Consider the following 17287-nt stretch of genomic DNA (forward strand, 5'->3'; position numbering starts at 1 on the left):
AATATGGACGTTTTGGTCCATATAATTGCTCTGTTCAAGAATATGACCGCCAGAACAAGCGAATACGGAGCCAAAGAGGCTGCCATGGGAAAAAAGAATCTGTCACCGCTACCCCTTGTGGTGCTGGGGTCGCCGGCGGTCCATGGGATGTCCTAGTCGAGCAAATAGACCGTCTCAATCAAGGGAGTCCAACCATAAAGATATATGTTCTCGATGTGGAGTATTCGGTCATCAGGCACACATTTGTAGAGCCCTAGAGAGTATTGTCACCGCCTACAAAGCGTATTGTGAAGCAAGAGAAGCTCACTATATGGAACAAGAAGATCAAAATGATTATCTTGAGCTAACGATCGAAGACTTCAAATCTAGCCAAGATCAAGAGACCGACAATTTGTTTAAGTCTTTATTTTTTCAAGATGATGTAATAAGGCAATTGCCATATGTTTTAGTAAATGTCTTTGGTTTTAACTTTTCTTTGAATAGGGTCACCCAAAGTAGGCGTGATGTCTAGGAAAGTAGTTGAGATTAGTGGTACTTAAGAGAGCACCGCTCCACCGTCATTGCTTCTTTCTTACATGATCATGTCTAATTTGGAGCTACCGAAAAAAGTTAATGACGACCATTGTTTGCATTAGCTAGTTATTTTGATTAGATTTTGACGATTCAGAAACTTTGATGTACTCGTTGGCTCTATTAATAAAATGTTGAGTTCATTCATATCTACTCCATCTGAGATATTATTTGCCCCAATAGATTTCATGCGAAAATGCATAGTAATAACGGAACTGAGTTCCTTTGCATCACCTCTAATGATTGTGGACGAAAGCGCATCTTAGAGAAACTTATGTGTCTCTCTAATGGACTTTACGTCACCACTATTCGAGCTATTGAATCCACTAATGTTATAAGATAAGATCTCTTAGATTCAGACATATTTGCTTTGACACGACAGGTTATATCATCTTGGTCGTGATATGATAGTTCGTCTATTAATGGTTTTACACGGACATCATTCAAGTGAAACGAAGCAAGAATCAAAAGTTGATTCATGTGCCACGTGGGACCATCGCCATCGGCTGGCATCCCCTTTTCTTCTCACCACAACATGAATGATGTTTTGGAAGGCTTTGCTATTCAACAAGCAAGACCATGTTCGATCTGAGGATAATATGACAGACTTATTCACTAAGTCATTGCGCAAATCCACTTTTGAGAAACATGTGAAAAACATTGGCTTAAGGAAGTTATCCGAACTCCAATGATCGTAGTCATCACGGGGAGATGCAGGTATTAGGGAAAGATGTCTACATGTTTGATCTCGAAACGTGAAGGGTGTGTTGTACTCTTTTTCTCTTTCAACTGAGGTTATTTTTGTCCCACTGAGTTTTTGTTACTTGGCAAGATTTTTGACGAGGCAACGAGAGAAGCACTAACGTTTGGGCGACACACCCCCTTGTTTAGGGATACATAGAATGTGTCTGGCCCAAACTTTAGCAATTTGTTTCAGTTATAATAGGGTAGATATCTACAAGATATTTTATTCAATGTAAGATTGCGTTTCATTGTAGAATACCGATTATGTATTTTGTAATCCTCTACATAAAGATGCCTCTATCTTAAAAATAAATAAATAAATAAATAAATAAAAGACCCCTATTATCAATGAAATACACAATTCATTCTCCCTAAGATTGATTTATGGGCTTTGTCGCCTTATTAGAGATGCTCTCAGGCCTTGGTGTAAAAATGTAACAGTGCAAAGGATTGCATACATACATTGGTCATCAAAAACAAAACAAAAAAACAAAAAACGAAAAAAACAAAAAGAGGAATTGCATACATTGAAACAAAGCCCATAAATCAATCTTAGGTGCGGGGGGCTCTACCACACTCTCATTCATTTGAAAAAAATAAAAATAAATAAATAGATGAAAATTTCTGATTGGCGACGTTATAAGTACATATTCACAATTAGTGATTACAGAAATGTCTTAAATACAATACCATCCCAAGCAACAATCCACATCTTCTTTTTTGTTCCTTTATTTTTTATTTTTTATTTTTTATTTTTTTATTTTTTTATTTTTTGGTTAAGAACAAACAAAAGAAAAAACCCTTGTTCATGGATGTCCTCCTGTGGCTGTTAAGCAATCTCTAGAACTTGTGCACGACACATTATACATGTACATGGTGATTCATACAGAAATTAAAACTTCTGCCCTAGAGCAGACCTGTTATGGGCTTAGGCCGACAATTGGTGTCTGTAGCGCCCCCAAATGTTTAAACACATTTTAGCCCCTTAGAAAAAATAATAATTAAACAAAACAAAAATCAAAGAGAATTCTTATGGTTTTATTTTGCAGGCAGAAGAAAAGTGAAGATCTAAGGGTCGACCCTGCTGCAGATAGATCCTATAAGACATTATGTTCTTCATAAAATATATCTCTAGGTGTTTGACCTTGTAAATTTCTCCTCTCTGCATACCAAGGGGGAACAACCTTTTGCACTTCCTGCATATGGTACTATTAGACATTATGTATGGAAATTGTTTGGAGCATCATATACTGTACATATAGTCGGTTTTAGGACAGATGTTTGCACTCTTGACTCTCTTTCGCAATCGATCAAAAAAAAAAAAAAAAAGACTCTTTCGCATAAATAATAATGCGGATAGAAAAAGAAGATAAAAGAAGCTGAGATACTTTGTCCTATTCGATCAGATAGTAATATTTTTCTCTTTAGCTCCATTAATTCCTAATAAAACATACAAGATCATAACAAATAAAATCATCTGAAAAAATAAAAAAGTTGAAGAAGTGATTGACAAGTCCTCGTGTTCTTCCTTTATTGACCAATAACATATGCAACACACACTTATGAGGCGTAATACGACCACATTATGTAGATAAGATTAGAATTATTATTTTTTATTTAAATTGAAAGGAAATTGAAGCTCGGATTTAGTTTAGTTCTAACTCAATTCCCAACCTCCTACCCTTCACCACTTGGGCATACCCCAAGGGAATCTAAAAATTTCTTCAGTGTTTTCCTTGTGTTTGAATGAGGGAAAAAAATGATGGAATTTAATTAAAAATGAGGATTTCATGATTCTTAAAAGCCAATTTTCTCGTTTGGCATTATCAAATTGAAAATTTTAAATTTTTCTGTGGAAAAAAAAATGAAGGAATTCATTATTTAAATGCTCCACTTCAATTTCCACTAAAATATGTGTCATTTACGAATTTCTTTGCTGTATTCAATTTTTATTTCCAAAACAAGGCTTTTTTCTATTTTTTTTTTTTTTAACTTTCTAAATTTATTACACATTTCAAATCCTAAATAGATATAACCAAACAATAGAAATTATAATTAATGAAATTTTAGATTGATGGAGTTAAGAATTTCATTATTTATAAATTCCTACGGATTTTATCATTTATAAAGTTTGTTTTAGGCAAAATAGTCAAATTGCCCCCTGACTTTTTCCATGATTGCCGATTTACCTTCTGACATTTCAATTTTGATTATTTACACCCTGACTTTTCTAATTGTGGCTGATTTATACTCTATTGTTAACTTTTGGACTTTATATCCAATTCATCTTTTAACTTGACCTCAAGTATTGGGCATTTTTGTCTTTTCATTTGTCACAATTTTTTATTTTTTAAAGAGAATTTCTCTCTCTCTTAACATCTGTCTTAATATATATATATTTTTTATGCTTGTTGAATATGTACTATTGTTTAAAAGATAAATCTTATTTATATCAAGATGACGTTGTTGCACAAATTCAAATGATAATTGACCTAAAGATGGTAGGTAAAAAGTCACCAATTCATATGACAATTTGAAACATATGTTAAAGGAGAGAGGGAGATTCTTTCTTTTCTTAATTTTTTTTTCTTTTATTTATTTTTTTATTGGTAACATTTGGAAGGACAAAAATGGCCAACACATGAGGTCAAGTTAAAGGAGGCATTAGATATAAAGTCCAAAAGTTAACAATAGGGTGTAAATCGGTCACAATTAGAAAAGTTAGGGTGTAAATAATCAAAATTCAAATGTCAGGGGGTAAATCGACAATTATGGAAAAAGTCAGGGGGTAATTTAGCTATTTTACCTTTGTTTTATAAGAGTCTTTTTCTAGATAGGACTAAACACAACTTGAGTTTATTATTCTTAAGTTTTGAAGTTAAATGTCCTAGCCTCCTGTGAGACGTTTGTTGATGTGAATGTTAAAGTACATGTGAGGAGGAGGCAATATTCTCATCAGGAGATATGTTCAGAATTTTTTTTTTTTTTTCCATTCTCAAAAAAAATATATATATATATATATTTCCTAAACCTGAAGCTTTAAGTAGTTTTGACTTGGGTTGGTTTAGTCATTCTATTAAGTATTTATTTGGATAAATGATTTCTTAATTTTCTTAACAAATAGATCCAATTTTTTCAACAACGAGTTGCCTCGAACCAACAGAAGAGAGAATAAGATAGAAGGGATATAAATACGTACCTCAAACCACAATAAGTCTCCACGCATTTGAATGGCATGTCTTGACTTGTTACTCAACTGATGTCCTGGAACTAGCTTTGCCGCTAAATGCAATATGTTATTCTTCTGATCATCTTTGAAAGAGAGTACGAACTCCTTGTATACACCCAACTTATGTACTAGATTGAAGATACTTGCATGGTGGTACATAACTGCAATGTGAAATATAGTCCGATTGCACTCATCTGTTTCCCATATTAAATCCGGATGGGAGTCGATAAGCTCAGCCACAAATTTGGAATTACCCAACTTTGTTGCCATAAACATTACATGAGACGGCATTCTTATGATCTCGTTAACCAAGCTGTCATTCTGCCGTAAAACTTGATTCAGAAGGCACTTTAATAATTGAAGCCCAGGAACTTTTGCCAACTTTCCGTTCTGCTTTGTACCTTGAAAAAGCAACAGTGTATGAGTTGGTACCAACGTGTTAACATCCGTTTAATCATACCCGTTTTAGAGAATACCATCAAATTTTAATTTACAGAACCTTCTTTTTCAATTTCTTCTTATTCGTCGTTCATCATCTTATAGATACTACACAATTCTACTTTTCTTTTTCTAAAATAAATTTTTATGACTAGCAAAAGAAATGTAGCGAGACGTGTTTTCATTTGCAATATAAAAAATAATGCTTCATATTTCTGCAACTCAATGTAAAGCCAAATGTTAAAAATTGATCTTTTATGAACAAGACCGGCATCTTCCCACTAGTCCATGATTTCTTTATTAATGAGGGTTTTTTTGGGTACCACCTACATGACACCTTATCTAGCAACTTATGTATCACAAAACTCAACCTATCAGAGAATTTTTCATTAAATGATGTAGTTACCACACTTGCTGTTACACGAGGTGTGATACAGGCTGTACCAAAAAATGTGTTTCACGTAGCATTAATTTTTTTTCTTTCTATTTTGGTATATATAGAGCTATGAAATTGAAAAATTGTCATGTTAAGCTTTTTATTATTTATTGGGTAGGCTTGCTCACATAAGGAACTATTTTAAGGAACTGTGGTGGACAAATGCATCTTAACCGCATGTATTAAATTAAAAAACTGAAATTATAATAACTTAAAATTGTATTTTTATTTTCAGCGGTCATATTCACTTGTTCCTCACAGACCCATAAAAATTGTCCTTTAAGTGAGCAACGTTCATATAGCTCTAAAACTAACCTCTTAGGCCCCGTTTGGGATTGCTTCGCTTTTAAAAAAATCAGCTTTTGTTTAAAATTTTAGATTTTATTGTGTTTGGTAAATAAACAAAAAGCAGCTTTAATTGAAAGTTATAGGTCACTGGCAGCAGATTTTAGAAGCAGTCTAGAGATCGCTTTTAGAAGCTGCTGTGGATCAAAACACATTCTGCAGTTGTTTTATATACTGACAACACTTTTAAAAATATTATTTACCAAACACGAAACTGTTTTAATTCACAGCTGATTATTCTCACAACACAACAGCAGCAGCAGCAGTTTTTTTTTAAAAGTCACAGCAATCCCAAACTAGCCATTAGTTTCATAATATGAAGTTACCGCACTATAAAGCCTTATTAGATTCATATAATGATTTATATGAGGTCAGAATTAATATTCAATTTAAAATATTAATTATATCTAACTAAAAAACCCATTTAATTGTTAAAAGAAAAGGTAAAAACATAATACCAAAACCCGTAACCCTGACCCTGACCCCTTAACCCCAAGCCCTAAAACTTAGGAGCATAAGCTTCAAACTCAATTTCTTCGCTACTTTCTCTATAACTAGGTTTGAAGTTTAGGGATTTAGGGCTTAGCAATTAGAGTTTAAAGATTAACTTTATGGCTTAGGGATGAGACAAATGCACTTGAAGACAATATAGCAAAGAGTTGGCTTGATTCAAGACGAGACCTAAGTTGAACTTCAAAAATGTACTTTATCACTAGGAAGAAGTGAGTTTTGCCATGTACAGTTGATGGGAGCGGTTCGATTTAGATTTTCCCATTATGTCAGCAAAAATAAAAAATAAAAAATAAAAGGCTCATTCAGAATATATATGGCCGGATAGCTACTAGTCCATAGAATTTGATATTGCAAAATTTACAAAATTTTTAAATCTGTTAGCTTTAATTTCGTCGGAATTTGGAAATTCATGCATGATTTTTAAATTCATTCACTTAAAAAGTCCTCATAAATCTAAATCCCACATTAACTGTTGATTAGTAAATAAAGTTGAACATGAAAGGACAAAGTAATTGAAGAGGCTTTGTTAGCTAAAATATATACTAATCGATCTATACTATATTTAAGAGAAAAGGCTTTGTTAGCTAAAATATGTGTGAAATTATAGATAAATCCTTACATCATATCTTAATTCAAATTCTATTTAATAATTAAGGAATAAGAAAGTAAATAACAAAATCACAAATTAAAAAAGAAAAGAAATAAATTACACTCCTCCCATACAAAAACTTTCCCACTATCTGCAGTAACTCCCCACTTTTTTTTTTAATAAATTTTCTCATATATGATTTAATTATTTATCCACACCCATCGAGTTTGTTTTTTCTTGTTTAAGTTATTGCAAGAGTAAAGGAAGCCTAAGGTGCAATTAGTAGAAGACTTACATGAGTAAACGAGGACCCTCCATATTGCTGAAGTTTTGGTGGAAAATGCTGAAGGCTTTTGAGCCAACAAATGTAAGGCTGTCTCATGATTGTCATCACGAGCAAATGCAAGGGCCGGGTAGTCATTTAGAATTCTGAAGGCTAGTTCTGCATAGTAAACAAGAGAAAAATTAGTTAAACTATTAACACAAACCCTAGAGACGAGCTTAATTTGTATTTCCAATTTCTGATTTTCTCGATTCTAGATTGTTTGTTGCAATTTTGTTTTCACATAGGGCAATCTCTCTACGCTTTGTGCTTTAGCTGGCATGGTAACTGCTACTATATTTTCTTAATAACAGAGTGGCTGGGATTTTTTTTCCTTCCTTATTTTCAGTCAAAAAACCGCAAAAGAGTAACATCAAATCTGTCATGTTCTTATCTCATCTAGCCCCTCAGGTGAGGACCCGACATGGGCTGAACTGCGAAGGCAATAAAGCCCAGCGATGGCCACAAAAATATATATTAAATGGCCAACTCAAAAAAACTCGGTATAGGAACAGAGCATCATATATACAGCTCCCACAGCCCGGCTCTATGTGAGAAGAAATTAGGAGTCCATACAGATAACAATTAACCTAATAGTAGGACTTTACTGCTAACCGTCTAGCTCACAGGGAACTTAAAACCATTTTTGATCGTCGAAGTGTCTCTTTCTTATTCCATACTACCCCAGGGACTTTCTATATCCTTTGAAGAAACTGTGCATTGGGATGAACTCATGAAAGTAAGGCTATAATTTCAAACCGTAAACATACTTACCATACATGTTGTGGCTGATGAAAGTAAAAAATATTCCAGTTCGTTCTGCTTCGTCAATAACTTTTATGAGTTTCGGATACAGAAGCCACGCTATGTCTCCACGACCAAACGCAGCTGCAGTATAAAGAGTCGACATTCCTTGACCACCACGAATTGTTGGCAGACTTGGATTTTTCAGTATCATCATCTCAGCCACTCGCCGGGATCCAGCTGCCACAGCATAAGTAAAGGCTGTATTCCCTTTTAGATCTTGTATAGCTAAGTCATGGTCGTCTAACAATTTCAGCAACTTTTTAACAAATCGTACATGTCTAGCTCCTGCAGAAATATGAAGAACAGTCTGCCCGCCTTTCGTGATACGGGCACGCAAAATAGACTCATATTTTTTTATGATTCGTCTAGCCGCTTTCCAGTCACCTCTTTGAGCAGCATTGTGTAGAGGCACACCTACTTTAAAATAGATTTCTTTTGCTAAACCTGCCAAGATTTGAAAAAAAAAAAAATTAAAAATAAAGTTTTGAAAGAAAATAAATTAACAACTTTATGATTTTCCTTGACCAACCCAACCCAACCCATGCATAGGATTTTCCTTGATATGTAATTCTCATAACTAGAATAGTACGTTGCGGAAATATTATGAGTTTGGAAAATGACGGTTTTTGATAGAAATATATGGAAAGGATTTGCGTGAGAGAGAGAGAGAGAGAGAGAGAGAGAGAGAGAGAGAGAGAGAGAGAGAGAGAGAGAGAGAGAGAGCTTCTTACGAGAATCTTGCTGTGCATGAGCAGAAGTTGTTGTACTGGAACTACAGATCTCACTTGGTTCATCTGGTTCAAAAGGATCGATTTTAAGTGGTGGGTCTTGTAATCTGGAATCCGTTGAGCGACATTTTGTCTCCATTTCTTTAAGTTCCTAATACAATGCAATTAAAGTCATGACTCGGTAATTATTTCAGTATTTTTAGAGTTACACTTCAAAATTTTTGAGAATCATGTTAACTCATTTATTGGTCAGCGAAATTATACATAATGATACACCTCTATAGGACTAACAACATAGTAATTGCCTAAGCAATTCAACATTGTTAAAGACAATGAAGCACATCCAAAACTACCATACATCACCCATGAAAAATCAAAACGAGCAAAGGAAATACGGGTTCTCTTGGCGACATATCCAAAAATGAGAAACTTCTATCTCCTCTCTTATAAGAAGAGGAGTCACAATTATTCTCTCGAACCAATCTGAAAAAATTAAATTTAAAATAGAAACACTTGACGAATCTAAACAGTGAAGGTGTGTCTACCTATTATAAAGTTAGGGACTCAGAGTCCCTTGATTTGTTTCGGGTAATTATTATGTGGTCCGGGACTACCATGAGTTTGTAGTTCTAACTATAAGACACTGACACAAACAAAGGCAAAAAAAGAAAAAAAAAAAGACCAATCAGCATGTGGCCTTCCATCAAGGTAATGCCACTAATGTGGGTTGCACAGGGTTTGTTGATGTTATAACACTAGGCTTATGATTACTCGGCATCAATTATGCAGTTTTATTACTTGATGGCACTTGTGCAATATTAGTTTGTCCAGTAGCAGTCATAATATTTCTTGGTGTGACAGCTTCTGTAAGTTTGTCCATATTTGTTAAAAAAATTGTTTTTCTTATCTGGGTAAACTCATGACCAGTGCAGTTATGAAATAATAGTTTGTTATATTTTCTGTCAGTGTTGAGTTTTGTTGTGTTCAGCTTCTCCTTAACTAAAAGAACAAAAAGATCAAAAGAAGGTGGCGGAAAATTCGAGGGTAAGCATATGCACCAGCAAATTGTTTTCTCTTTTAATCGACCACGAACAAGTTCTAAGAACTACGCGACAAGGGCGCCTGTGGTTTAAATTTCCATTAAGATATATTATAAGAATACACAACAATACGCCCTCCAATAATTGAAAAACAACATTGTGAACTTATTATTATCCAATTAGATATTTAGTTAGGTCTACCGTCTACCTACAAGCTACAGCAAAGCACGGTTAGCTATCATGCTTACATAATATATATACACACACAAACACTACAGGCTAATATATATATATATATATATATATATAGATTTTTCTCAGAATAAGAATGACGACGAACGAGTTGTAATCTTCACAGCGTGGAGCGCAGAATTTGTTTTAATTTAGGGAGTATATACAATCTATGTCACCCGCAAGATCATGATTGAGGGCTTTATACAATCTAGACACATTTCTTCTTCTTCCCATAAAATCTCATACTCCAATTAAATCTGATAGACCTGAAAATTCATTGTACTTCTATTATGCAGATTCTGCTGTAACATGATTTCGATATTGGTGTCCTTAGTTTGCCATTGTGGAAGCTACAGGGCACAAAACTAAAAACTGTTTTTGAGGCATATTTGAGTCATGCATGTCTAAGTTCCTGCAAATTTTCAGCTCAATATTCCCACTGGTTTAGGAACTATAGCCTTCCAAAGTCAATCTACAACAATGTTTTCTGTTCTCACCCTCCAGCATTCCAATCAATTTTCAAGAAGTTTTAGGACTCTAAATCAAAAACCCTTTTACAAGAAACCACTAGACATATAGGATTACAATCCCACGAAATTTCAGAGCTTTTTCTCTCCCGAGGTTAGAACTGTAGGCCTTCAAATTCGTCTGATATTTCTGGAAGAAAACTGCTTGACATGTAATAAAAGAACACTAGGAAGAATTTAGCAACCTAAGATTTAGCCCCCCTAAATTTAATCTTCTGTTTCGTCCTTGATCTAAATACAACAATAGTTTAGCACAATTGACTACGAAATCAATTGACAACCTCAGCTGGACTAATAATAAGTTACTTACTTCTTTTTCTTCTCATATTTCACTCGCTAAATATTAAATTTTGGGAGGCTTCTTACAGGCGTAAAAAGCAAACTTGGCAACAAAAATGACGAGAACAAGCTGTTAGAAAAACTAACGGATTTGTAACGATGAATAATAATAATAATAATAATTCATCACAGCAAAAAACACTCTCATGAAACTAAAAGCAAAGTCTTCAAGATCAAAGCTATACCTGGATCTGCAATCGATCAACATTAAACTCAACAACGCAGTAAACGCCAACAGGTGAGATAATCCGCTAATAGCTCTACCTTTTTTTTTTTGGCGACTCGGGAGAAAGGGAGGGGGGGAGGAGAAGGGGGTGAGAGGGGGGAGGGGTTGGGGAATTGAATTTTAAAACATCCGCTAGGGAGGGATTGAAATGAGAATGCTTCGGGTAGGTACTGTTAAATAAGGAAAAATTTTGATGACAATGGAGGATGCTTCCGGGCTTCCAGCCATTTTACTTACATCAATAAGAAAATATTATTTTGACAATGGAGATGCCTTCGGTATTCAGCCATGGACAATGGCTCCCCGTGAGCAGCTTGCACTTATTTTATTAAGAAAAGATTTTGTCTCAAGACTAAACGTTATTATATCTGTTCTTTCCATCTGCTGTTGTGGTATAATAATACCGACATGATAGTCATCGGACCTAGAGAAGTTTCGGGGTAGAGTGTACATTATTGCGTTCCAAAAAATAATATAAAAATTAAAGTGATGGGGAATGCTATGTACAACTGCAGAGGTGCGGTTGGATAATCCAGACTCACTTACCTGTAAAACATGTGTATTTACATTTAGGGAAAAATTCACCAACGGTGTCTGGACACTTAGGGGACTTTCAGAATGATACCTGAACTTTCAAAGTTATCAATGTGATACCTGGACTCATTTTTTCGTATCAACATCGTACCTACTGTCAATTTCCGTCACGGAACAGTTAACTATGACCACGTGTCCGGCACGTGAGGCACAAAATAAGGGTAAAAGACTAATTTACCCTCAAAAGTATTTTATTATTATTATTTTATTCTTTATTTTTTTGCTTTCTTCCTTTCTTTTTTTCTTTCTTGTTTTTCTTTTTCAGGTTCTTCTTCCCTCTGCTTTCTTTCAGCTTCTTCGTCAGCAATCCGAAGGTCCGCCAAGTCGGGTTCTTCGCCGCCCCGGAGCCCATCGCCTCCTCCCCTCCTGTCTCCGACATTTCCCCCTCCAGCAACTCTCTCTCTCCCGTCAGGATCCCCCCGCCACCTCACTCCTTCGACGTCGAGTTCGCTTTCTCCCCCGGCCGCCTGCTCCGGTCCAACTCGGTTCGCCCCGCTGCAGCCGTGACGACGACGTTGATGGGGATTGGGGAGGAAGAAAAAAGAACAAAAGATGAAACAGAGTTGCAGAACTGCAGAACTAAATGCAAAAGAAGAAGAAAGGTCGAAGACCAGGAGAGAGAGAGAGAGAAGATTCTTTTTGGTGTTTAATCTATCACCTAAGAACAGTATAAATATAAAGATCGTAGAGGTTATAACATCGGCAGCTCGTGCCCCAGTGGTGGGGAGTTATGTTGTTGTGAGAGAGGTTGGGGATTCGAACCTCATCTCTTCCACGGTTTGTAAATTTTGTATATTATTCGGTATCTCTTAAAACGTGTATAAATATAAAGTTTGGAAGTATTACATCGATGACAGTTTGTGCTCCAGTGGTGGGGAGTTGAGTTGTTGTGAGAGAGGTTGGGGGTTCGAATCTCATGTCTTTCAAGGTTTGTATGTTTTTTATAATTATTCGGTATCGCCTAAAAAGAGTATAAATGTAAAGTTTGGAGCTAGTGTGTTGAGGTCAGTTCGTACTTCAGTGGTGGGGAGTTGAGTTGTTGTGAGGGAGGGTTGGGGGTTCGAACCTCATGTCCTCCAAATTTTGGAAGGAATTGAATTTTTGATCGATTTTAGGGGAAATTGGGAGAAAAAGTCTGTTTTGCCCTCACTTTTTTGATCACGTGCGCCTCACGTGCCTCTGGTTAACTGTTCCGTGACGGAAATTGACCGTAGGTACAACGTTGATACGAAAAAATGAGTCCAGGTATCACATTGATAACTTTGAAAGTTCAGGTATCATTCTGAAAGTCGCCTAAGTGTCTAGACACCGTTGGTGAATTTTTCCCTTACATTTATAAAGCAACTTCTTCAGATATTGACTTCTAGTTTGCCCTTGTGCCTTCTCGATAACAGCACACTGCACAACTTTTCTCTCTCATTTGGCTGGGCAGAGACCCCGGCCTCTCACCCTTTCCCTCTCCTAGCCGCATAGTCGTTCTCTCTGATCTGCAACTGGATTCATAGATACGACTTCTGTGTTCATCAATGGAGCGGGAGCCTTAGTACACGTCTCAGCAATTAGCCAAGTAGTACGCATCTTCTTCTCTACAACTCTACGATTCTCAGCTCTCATCGATTTCTCAATTCTCATTCTGAGTTTCCTTCCATACAATTCGTCTCTGTCTATCTTCCACTACACCATTCCATTGCATTCAATTCCAGTTTTCTTTGACAAATTCTTCCATCTTTTTTGTCTATCTTAGAAAATTTTGTTGCTTCAAATCAGAACTTTGATGGGTTTCAAGCCCTGTTACTATTACATCAACATTAGAGCAAAATAAGATTAAATTCTCGGGTTTCAAGCTTATGGTTTGAGCCTGGGCTATTGGTAATCTCTTTATAGCTCAGAGGGAGTAAGGGGTGTGGCTAATTGTTCCAAGAATTGCTGACTTGGGTTTGGTTTTGATTGTTATGAGTAGCAGAGAGTTAAGTTTTCTTCATTTTTTGGATCAATCATGGTGAATTGAGAGTTTGGAGGATCTCTGGTTATGTGGGAAATGTACTTTCAGCAGTAAACAATGTTCCAAGGTGAGAGAGAGAGAGTACACAAAAGCTGATGGAGTTTGGAGTTTGGAGTTATCGGAAAGGCACGAGGGGTAAAATTGAAAATCAATATCTGAAGAAAATATTCAAGCTACTTTGTAAATGCAAATACACGTGTCTGATAGGGAATTGCGTCTGGATTATCCAACCGCACCTATGCGGTTGTATGTGGCATTCCCCTAAAGTGATTGATTCAGGGGTGGGAAGAGTACCTACTAAAATATACACCGCAAAAAAAGAAAACAACAGGGCTACTTTTAAATAATTCTTTCTTCGTCTTCACCAACCATTTCTTGTTTGGGGACGAACAGTGGTATACTACATATGAGATCATCTAGAACCCTCCCTCCTCCTTCGACCAAATTTCTTCTGCCTTTTCTGACATCCCTTCCTTGATCGATCTCCTGAATTGGACTCTCCATCTTCTGATCTATACCTCCATCTAATTATTGTTGTTGATTTCCATGGTTTGGCTTCAATAGATTTCATTTTCTGTAGAGAATTTTCTTTATTTTGATTTTCAATTCTCCTAGAGTATTGTTTTTCGGTCCTTGCAGTATCATGATTATGCAGTAACGTTTTTTTTTATTATTTTTTTTTTACCATCATTTAATTTGCACCTTCAATCTCGGAAGGAGGTAGCTAGTCAGTTCCAAACACCGCAAATGGAAATGTTAAATCAATTCAATTCCATTCTTGAAAGGAAAATTAATACAATTCATTTTTCTACTGTAATATTCCGGTCAACCAAACGGGAAAATAATAGTAGTACAATCCAATACAGAAAAATAATTCCAATAAGGTAACTACTTAATACACATATTCTCCTAATGACTCACACATCAACTAATAAATACTCATACGTCAACACTCCCCCTCAAGTTAGGGCATAAACATCTCGAAGACCCAACTTGCGTAGTGAGTACAACTTGCTAGATACAGTTTCGATAAGTATATCTGCTAATTGTTCCTCAATGAAAGGAAAGGTAATCAACCTTGCATCCCTTCTTCTTAATGAAGTGCCGATCAATTTCCACAGGTTTCGTTCGATCATATTGCACAGAATTCTGAAAGATTTCATTTGCAGCTTGGTTTTCACGATGCGCAGCTACATAACCATAGGAGTTCACACACTCCATGTGCCTTACCTTGATATTCAGCTTCAGCACTTGACCTTGCAACAAGCTTATGTTTCTTGCTCCTCCGAGTAACAAGGTTTTTCTCCCACAAAGGTAAAGTAGCCAAATGTAAACTTCTTATCCGTGATACTGTTTGGCTCCAATTTTGCTGCAGCTGGTCAACAGTCTCTTTTCTTGCGCGGGCGTGCCAGCACCGTTCGGGTGCGGTCGTCGGGGGTGTCCCTTGACCTGACTTCTATCAAGCGATTGTAGACGAGGAGAGCACCAACCTCGTCGTGGGATTCTTTGTGCCTCGTGGTGAGGACTTTGCTGAAGTTTCTTCTTGTTAACACAATCGATACTCAATATTGTAGATCGAGCAGAGCGACATCACCGGGAAATGTTGAGATCTTGCTAAAGCGTGACTTTAGCTTGGCTGGGTTGCTAGGGCGTTACCCTTGCTTGGCTAGTTCTGTAACCGTTGTGGTCGCGGTACTACCGTCGGCTCCCGAGGAGACTAGGACCGAAGCACGTTGACAGAGGGTTTGGTGGCACTGAAAGTCGGCTTCTGAGAAGACTAGGACTAGGAGTGTGATCACCGGTAAGAGAAAGAGAAAGAGAGGGAGAGGAGTTGCTCTTAGAGAAGTTTGCTCTAGAGAGAACTTAGATCATCTTAGAGATGTTGTTGTTGAATGTGAATGTGTATTTTAGAATGAGAGGAGAAGATGTTTATATAGGGAAGAAAAAGAAGAGTGAAATGATGAGTGGAAGAAAAATAATGAAAGTGGTTTGTAAAATATGGAAAAGATAGAGAAATGATGAAATGAAAGCAAAGCATGAAGGTGTAGAAACATGGAAGTGATGATGATCTATTAAAGAGATTGTCTTGAAAAATATATCCAAGGAAAAGAAGAAAAGCATCTAGCTTTCTTCATGTGGGTAGGAAACATGAACATGTGAATATTGAGCTGGTTTTAGGTCAGTTTCTGCCCCTTTATTCCTTCAATTATTTCTCCAACAAAACTTCAGAATGAGCCTTCGACTTCTTCATAAAACATGTTCCACTATGAGTGTAGATCATCCTGACAAATTTTCAGAGCTTTATTCCATGAGGTTGGGCTGGAAATGCTGCTGGACCTCTTACAGGTCCAGTTTTCCAGTTTTGCTTCTGTAGAAAATTGGACTGATTGTTTGAAGGCCTTCCACTCAAAAATATCTCTGGCACTCTTCATAAGAAATGATCCTTGGGCTGTCTAGAATGGATCTGCAGAGTTTCAGCTCATTTCAAGTTCATTTGGTTAGTCTTCCGCCCCTCCTTCCTTGTTTAGCTCGGTTTCTCCTAGCCGAAGTAGGAAAATGTGTTAAAGTTGACTTTTCATGCTTCCATAGTAGACTTTATTTAGCCTCTAAATATATATTTCGAGCTTGTCGACAATATATAGCTTGAGCCACTGACATTGGCTCAATTTCTCCAACACATGCCTTGTCAGGCCAAAATGTTCATTTTGGGTCCAAACAGATACAACCAGCATAATCTGCATCTGTATACCCACTAACATCAAAGTGTTGATGTTTAGAGAACAATATATAATCCTTTACTTGGCATATACTTCAAATACCTCAAGATCCTTACTATAGCATCCATGTGTCTTTCACTTGGATTGTGCATAAACTGACTCACAACACTAACTGCATAGGTTATATCAGGTCTAATGTAATAAATAAATCAGATGTCCCACTAACCTTTGGTACTATTAATGGGTCCATGGAATAAGCGTATGGCTGTATTTATGCGATCACATAACCCTAACATGCGCGTGGAAAACGTCTCATCAAGCGGCAGCTGGCGTTGGCTCCATCACACATTGTTACCTATATAAGGAGAACCTTGCATCGGACTCAGAGAGGTCCATTCATTATGAGTAAACTTCTTCATAAACCAAAAGTTAGCTTCCGCTTTGCTCATGCCTGACTTAAGCATCAGAGGAGAGAAGTCTAGAACGATCCGGACTTCCTCCTAACGGCTTTCTTTGTTTGCAGGTTTTAATGGAAGAGATCAGAAAGCAAGTCAAGCTCAACTCACATCCACCCTCCGGTGCGGATTCACGTACAAACATTTGGCGCTGTATGTGGGAATCCTGGACAAAAAGTTGAGGTGCTCTATGGCTGACAGATGCGCCGATTCCCATTCCCTCCTCCCACCTCTGGATAATGAGATGCCGAATCTTCAACGAGGGCTCTTCATTACTTCTGAGGATCAATTAATTCACCCAAACCTGTTGGTGACCGGCGGAAGCAAACCACCAAAAGCTTCATCTACCGACCCACCTACCGGATGACACAGATGAGGGAAGACATTAATCGAATGCTCGCAAAGCTGATGGAGGCAAACAATCATTACAAA

At 36.7% G+C, this 17287-nt stretch overlaps 1 protein-coding gene across 4 annotated transcripts; it reads right to left on the reverse strand.

The window, feature by feature from the left end:
• Positions 1-1913: 1913 nt before the first annotated feature.
• Positions 1914-11398, reverse strand: LOC133718343 (uncharacterized). Of its 4 annotated transcripts, none has more exons than XM_062145170.1 (6): positions 11047-11394; positions 8725-8872; positions 7961-8437; positions 7160-7306; positions 4514-4944; positions 1914-2522 (listed from the first exon to the last, which is right to left on the reverse strand). In XM_062145170.1, the coding sequence occupies exons 2-6, from the start codon at positions 8858-8860 to the stop codon at positions 2412-2414; spliced, it is 1302 nt and encodes a 433-aa protein (XP_062001154.1). In that variant the 5' UTR covers positions 8861-8872; positions 11047-11394; the 3' UTR covers positions 1914-2411. The 4 variants fall into 4 exon arrangements, with proteins under 4 accessions (XP_062001154.1, XP_062001155.1, XP_062001153.1 ...); XM_062145171.1 differs by having other exon boundaries at positions 1914-2510; positions 11047-11390; XM_062145169.1 differs by having other exon boundaries at positions 1914-4944; positions 8725-8862; positions 11047-11398.
• Between the last annotated feature and the right edge of the window lie 5889 nt (positions 11399-17287).

This window comes from Rosa rugosa, chromosome 6 (genome assembly GCF_958449725.1).
Source record: "Rosa rugosa chromosome 6, drRosRugo1.1, whole genome shotgun sequence".
In the NCBI taxonomy this organism is placed as follows: Eukaryota; Viridiplantae; Streptophyta; class Magnoliopsida; order Rosales; family Rosaceae; genus Rosa; species Rosa rugosa.